We start from the raw sequence: 6,187 nt of genomic DNA on the forward strand, positions 1-6,187 counted from the left end.
TCAAAAAAGTCATAGTATAGTATGTCGTCCAAAATCACTCAAAGAAGTCATAGTATAGTATGTCGTCCAAAATCACTCAAAAAAGTCATAGTATAGTATGTCGTCCAAAATTGGTCAAAAAAGTCATAGTATAGTATGTCGTCCACAATTGGTCAAAAAAGTCATAGTAAAGTGTGTCGTCCGAAATCACTTAAAAGAAGTCATAGTATAGTATGTCGTCCAAAATTGGTCAAAAAAGTCATAGTATAGTATGTCGTCCAAAATTGGTCAAAAAAGTCATAGTATAGTATGTCGTCCAAAATCACTCAAAAAAGTCATAGTATAGTGTGTCGTCCGAAATCACTCAAAGAAGTCATAGTATAGTATGTCGTCCAAAATCGGTCAAAAAAGTCATAGTATAGTATGTCGTCCAAAATCTGTCAAAAAAGTCATAGTATAGTATGTCGTCCAAAATTGGTGAAAAAAGTCACAGTATAGTATGTCGTCCAAAATCACACAATAAAGTCATAGTATAGTATGTCGTCCAAAATTGGTGAAAAAAGTCACAGTATAGTATGTCGTCCAAAATCACACAAAAAAGTCATAGTATAGTATGTTGTCCAAAATTGGTGAAAAAAGTCACAGTATAGTATGTCGTCCAAAATCGGTCAAAAAAGTAATTGAATTTGACATTTTTTTGATATTTGTTCTTTTCTGTGTTAAGGAAAAGTTGAAAGAAGAACATCAATAACTAAACATTTTCATAAAAAGACGATGAGACAAATTGAACCTGAAAAGTCTTTTGTTTCACTTTTATTTCATAAAACTGAAGGGAGTCATTTCAACCTAAATCTAATAAATTCTTCACAATCATGCTGCCAAAAATTGCACATCCTTTTAAAAAAACACAGACACGTTATACATTTACAGCGTGTGTGTACATTTAGTAAACACCATGTTTAAAAAAAAAAACACTCTTACACTGAACACTTGTTTAGATTTGTAAAAAGTTTGTGTTTGGACAGCAAAGGGAAGAAAAAGTCAAATCAGTGTAAAAATCATGACTGGATTTGTTTGAGTCACGATTTTAATATTTTGTTTTCCTGAGATGATCAAATCAAAACCTTGTATTAATTCCAATTAAACTACAAGTGTGTATTTATGTGAATAAGCTGTGAGTTCAGGTGTTTGTGACTGCACTGTGAGCGCCCCCTGCTGTTGTCGCTGATGTCTACGTCACATGATCACGTCTTTATCTCACTGTGAGACAGACTTTTCCAACAGGAAACGGAAGTTTGTAAACCACTCACTCTCCCACACCAAACCCCATAGAGAAAATCAGTGAATTTAACATCATATACACAGGAGTTGTTGATCCACTGCTGCCGCCATCACTAAGTTCAAATGTCTTATTTTGTAAAATTTGTCTTTTATATATTTAATATTATTTATATAATATTTAATTTAGACTTAACTCAATGACACAAAGTGACCACATGAGGCAGCAGAGGACCAGCAGCTCCTTTGTCCCTGTGAGCTAAAATCACTGATTTTCTCTATGAGGTTTGGTGTGAGAGAGTGAGTGGTTAATTCAATTCAGTTTTGTTTGTATAATGCTGAATCATCCCAAACATGATCTCAGGTCTGTGCACATAGACAACATCATGGATCAGATAAACCCAACAATTCACACAATGAGTTAACACTAGGGGGCAGTGCAGAAAAAAAAACTCAGACAGAACCAGACTCACAGATATGCAGCATCACTGTTTCCACTGACAGTGAGCCTCTGTGTCTCAGCAGCAGGGGGCGCTCACAGCGCAGTGAGCTCTGATTGTGCTGAACTGTCCCTTTAACTGAAGAAAGTTTATAATTTTAATTTGACTTTCTATTAAATGTATGAAACACATTTCACAACAAACGTAATATTATTACACATGTATTTACAGTAGATCACTTACAAAGGGCAGAACAACACACACACACACACACACACGTTCGACATTCATGACTTGAGGGGACATTGCATTGACTTACATTCATTTCCTGGAGACTTACTCTAACCTTAACCACAATTACTACTGGCCTAATCCTAACCCTGACTCTAACCTTAAAACATATCTTCCCCTTAAAATGTAGTAATTTAAGTTATGGGGACTTGCTTTATGTCCCCACAAGGAAGACAAGTCCCCATAATGTGACTGTGTAAACAGGTTTAGGTCCCCACAACATTAGTAATACCTGGACACACGTGCGCACATACACCCACACACACACACACAAATGAATGAATGAATGAATGAATCTCCCATACTAAAAATTCACGTTGTTGGCTTTAGTTGAAATATTTGATATCGAGTGCGACACAAAGTCATGAAAGTCGCGATTATTCCAACGACAGATGCTGGTGAGTGGGCGAGGATGATGTCCTACTGGTTAACTTCATCTTTACTATAAATAAAGTTAGCTTATTAGCGCCTGGGGAGTAGTTAGCTTAGCTTTGGCTCCCGGGGAGTAGTTAGCTTAGCATTAGCCCCAGGACAGTAAAGTAACACTTGCACAAACTTGTTGTCACAGCACCTTCTGCTGGATGGAGGATGAGTGCGCGGGTGGGCGGAGCTACTGCTGCTCCTGCTCGGTGAAGAATGGTGCGGAGGATCCGTTGGTTGCTGGTTCAGTCCTGTCAGGACAAACCTGTGTCCCCGCAGTGTCCTCGTCTTTAACCTTTGAAGCTGCAGAGACAAAGACCTCGCTGAGACAACATGGCCGCCGGCCGACAGAGACACAATCTTACACTGTGACTTTAATTTTAAAGCGAGAGTTAAGAAATATTATGGACCAGAAAGTTCTGGTATAGAAAGACGACATTTTCAAATTGCTCAAATTAATTTATACCTCAGTGATGGACCTCAGAGAAGGACCTCAGTGATGGACCTCAGTGATGGACCTCAGAGAAGGACCTCAGTGATGGACCTCAGTGATGGACCTCAGAGAAGGACCTCAGGAGAACAGGAAGTCAGACGTACCTGCCCTGCCCTCGCCGTGGATGCCGCTGCTCTCTGGCTCTGCCGAAAGGGGTGGGGCAGCTGGGGCGGGAGTGGGGGGTGATGGGTAATCTGGCGGCGTCTCGTTCTCGTCTCCTGATAGGCTCCTGGGGACGCCTGTTACCACGGCACCAGAGAGACTCACTGGTCGCTTAGCGATGGGCAACTTCCTCTCTGTGAGACAACATAGAGTTTTGTTAACGCGATAAAACTATTTTCTGATTTTTGGTTTTAAAGCTACAGTACGTAATCTTTAAATCCCAACAACGTTGTCAAATTTCAGGGTTTTGGTTCACTTTACCCTCCTGCTGCCTGACAGGAGGGGCAGGAGGGTTATTATTATTATTATTACTATTATTTTTATTGATTTATTATTTATTGTGGGTCACCATCACTTTAGCAATATTAGCTACATGGTTTTCCATGGCGGGCACTACTCTGCTAACCTGTGATAGCCTCTGTTAACCTCTGCTAACCTGTGCCTCTGAGGCTGATAGCAGTCCAGAGAGTTGTTTGTTTAGTTAAGTAGTTTAGTTTAGTTGGACAGTTTGAGGTTGTGTGCTGTTGATGAAGCGACTGAGAGACACAGACTTTTCTTCTGTCCTCTGTACTGCTGGGACTTCTTCCTCTGTTTGGATGCAGTGGACTGAAGTTCTCTGGAGCCTGAAACACAAACATCATCCACGTCACGTTCACAAAAACTGTCAACAGCAAACAAATGTTGGTCAGACGTCACCACAGATCACACCACTGATTATACGCTGCGTTCCATTTACATTTACACATAACTTGGAAGTCGGAAGCGGGAGTGACGTTGGCGAGAAATGTGGCGTGGGCGTTACCTGCGTTAACAGCAGGGGGCTGCAGCTGGTAGCCTGTCAGCTGACACCACCCGACGGGGTACAGGTCAGGTGACTCACAGTCCACCCACTGGTCGTACTCGTCCTCCCAGCCGTCAAAGTGTATCCTCAGCAGCCGGTGGACAATGCGGGTAACCGTGGCGACGCAGACCAACCGGGGCTCCATGAGGTCCACGGCCTCCAGCTTCATGCCAGGACAGAAGCCGTGGTTTGGGATGTCCTGTTAAAAACGGACAGATTCTCAGCAGCAGGGGGCGCTCGCAGGACAGTCCCGTTTATATCAGTGACTAATACCGACACACTTCACAAAACCTGAAGCAGCCTTTAAGAGCAGAACTTCCCTGTGCTTGGACTGACCTTGTTGAAGAGGTTGACCGGAGCAGCCACAGAATTGCTTTCCATCAGATATTCAAACCATCTGAACGGCAGGCTGGTGTAACCTGTGAGAGACCACACGAGTCAGCAGCGAGAGTCACGTCTGCGGCGAGAGTCACGTCTGCGGCAGGAGTCACGTCTGCGGCAGGAGTCACGTCTGCGGCGAGAGTCACGTCTGCGGCAGGAGTCACGTCTGCGGCAGGAGTCACGTCTGCGGCAGGAGTCACGTCTGCGGAGCGAGTCACGTCTGCGGCGAGAGTCACGTCTGCGGCGAGAGTCACGTCTGCGGCGAGAGTCACGTCTGCGGCAGGAGTCACGTCTGCGGCGAGAGTCACGTCTGCGGCGAGAGTCACGTCTGCGGCAGGAGTCACGTCTGCGGCGAGAGTCACGTCTGCGGCGAGAGTCACGTCTGCGGCAGGAGTCACGTCTGCGGAGCGAGTCACGTCTGCGGCGAGAGTCACGTCTGCGGCGAGAGTCACGTCTGCGGCAGGAGTCACGTCTGCGGCAGGAGTCACGTCTGCGGCAGGAGTCACGTCTGCGGCAGGAGTCACGTCTGCGGCGAGAGTCACGTCTGCGGAGCGAGTCACGTCTGCGGCGAGAGTCACGTCTGCGGCAGGAGTCACGTCTGCGGCGAGAGTCACGTCTGCGGCAGGAGTCACGTCTGCGGCGAGAGTCACGTCTGCGGCAGGAGTCACGTCTGCAGCGAGAGTCACGGTGTACCTCTAGGTGGTGTCAACTCAATGTTGTTGATGTCACAGAAGCCGGCGGGGAAGATGGAGGGGGAGGTGGAGTGATAACAGAACCAGTCCGACCCGTCAGCCGCCTCCGATCCATCGATACCGATCATCAGGTACCCGTCAGCCAGAACCTGCACAAGGACATGAGCAGCTTTAGTCAAAGAAGGGATTTGATTTTTCTCCAGCATTTACTCTGATTATCATCAACTAACTAACTAACTAACTAACTAACATGACATTAGCGGCTCCTTACCTTCCTGACTGTAGCCACACAGATGGTGGACAGGTTGAGCGGATCGATGGCCTCCAGCTTCATCCCGTCCTGGAACCAGGCCCCGCTCTGGTCCACCTCCTTCACCTGAACACAAACACAGCCACGCCTCCTTTACAACAGCCCTCCCTCCTCCCTGATCTGGCTCCTGATTGGATCAGGTGTTGTAGGAACTGGAAAACGATGTGTGTTGTCTTTGATGTGAGTAAAGAAAAATTTAAAGTTGAACAAAACCAGTGTATAAGTGGATCTAGTTATCTGGTTATCTAGTTAGAGTGCCTGCATAGCAATGCTCCTGTACTCCTGTAGTACTGTAGCTGTATGGAGTACTACAGTACTACAATACAGTAGTGAATATTGACCTTGGCGAACAGCTGTCCCGGAGCGTCCAGCTGAGCGTCCAGCTTCTTGGACACGTCTAGAAACAAAGACACATTCACACAGATTATGACTTTTTATTTTCCTCATAATTTAAATTTATCTCATCTCTCATATTTTTTCTTCTTTCCGTCTCAATATTTCATGTCATCAATTCAACTTTGATCATGATTCAGATCATGATCATCATCTCATCATTAGATTAGTCATATTAGTCATATTAGAATCAGATCAAAATCAGATCAGAGTGATATTAGAATCAGATTTGAGTCATATTAGAATCAGATTAGAGTGATATTAGAATCAGATTTGAGTCATATTAGTCAGATCAGAGTCATATTAGTCAGATTAGAATCAGATTTGAGTCATATTTGAGTCAGATTAGAATCAGATTAGAGTCATATTAGAATCAGATCAGAATCAGATTAGAGTCATATTAGAATCAGATCAGAATCAGATCAGAGTCAAATTAGAGTCAGATTAGTCAGATTAGAATCAGATTAGAGTCATATGAGTCAGATTAGAATCAGATTTGAGTCATAT

The 6,187-nt window shown here is 44.3% G+C and overlaps 1 protein-coding gene across 5 annotated transcripts in view; it reads right to left on the reverse strand.

Annotated features, from left to right (window-relative positions):
• Positions 1-763: 763 nt before the first annotated feature.
• Positions 764-6,187, reverse strand: part of LOC131475737 (MBT domain-containing protein 1-like) — a 12,362-nt gene continuing 6,938 nt past the window's right edge. For 2 of the 5 annotated variants that reach the window (XM_058654037.1, XM_058654038.1), the window contains 8 exons: positions 5,629-5,684; positions 5,249-5,353; positions 4,979-5,126; positions 4,241-4,323; positions 3,866-4,103; positions 3,615-3,686; positions 3,006-3,197; positions 764-2,711 (listed from right to left, as the gene is read on the reverse strand). In XM_058654037.1, coding sequence (XP_058510020.1) covers positions 2,599-2,711; positions 3,006-3,197; positions 3,615-3,686; positions 3,866-4,103; positions 4,241-4,323; positions 4,979-5,126; positions 5,249-5,353; positions 5,629-5,684 — 1,007 coding nt within the window. In that variant the 3' untranslated portion in view covers positions 764-2,598. Of the gene's footprint in view, positions 2,712-2,874; positions 3,198-3,499; positions 3,687-3,865; positions 4,104-4,240; positions 4,324-4,978; positions 5,127-5,248; positions 5,354-5,628; positions 5,685-6,187 lie in introns of those variants that run through there. The other 3 variants (XR_009242526.1, XR_009242527.1, XR_009242528.1) reach the window with 3 other exon arrangements.

Source organism: Solea solea, chromosome 16 (assembly GCF_958295425.1).
Source record: "Solea solea chromosome 16, fSolSol10.1, whole genome shotgun sequence".
NCBI classification, from domain to species: Eukaryota; Metazoa; Chordata; class Actinopteri; order Pleuronectiformes; family Soleidae; genus Solea; species Solea solea.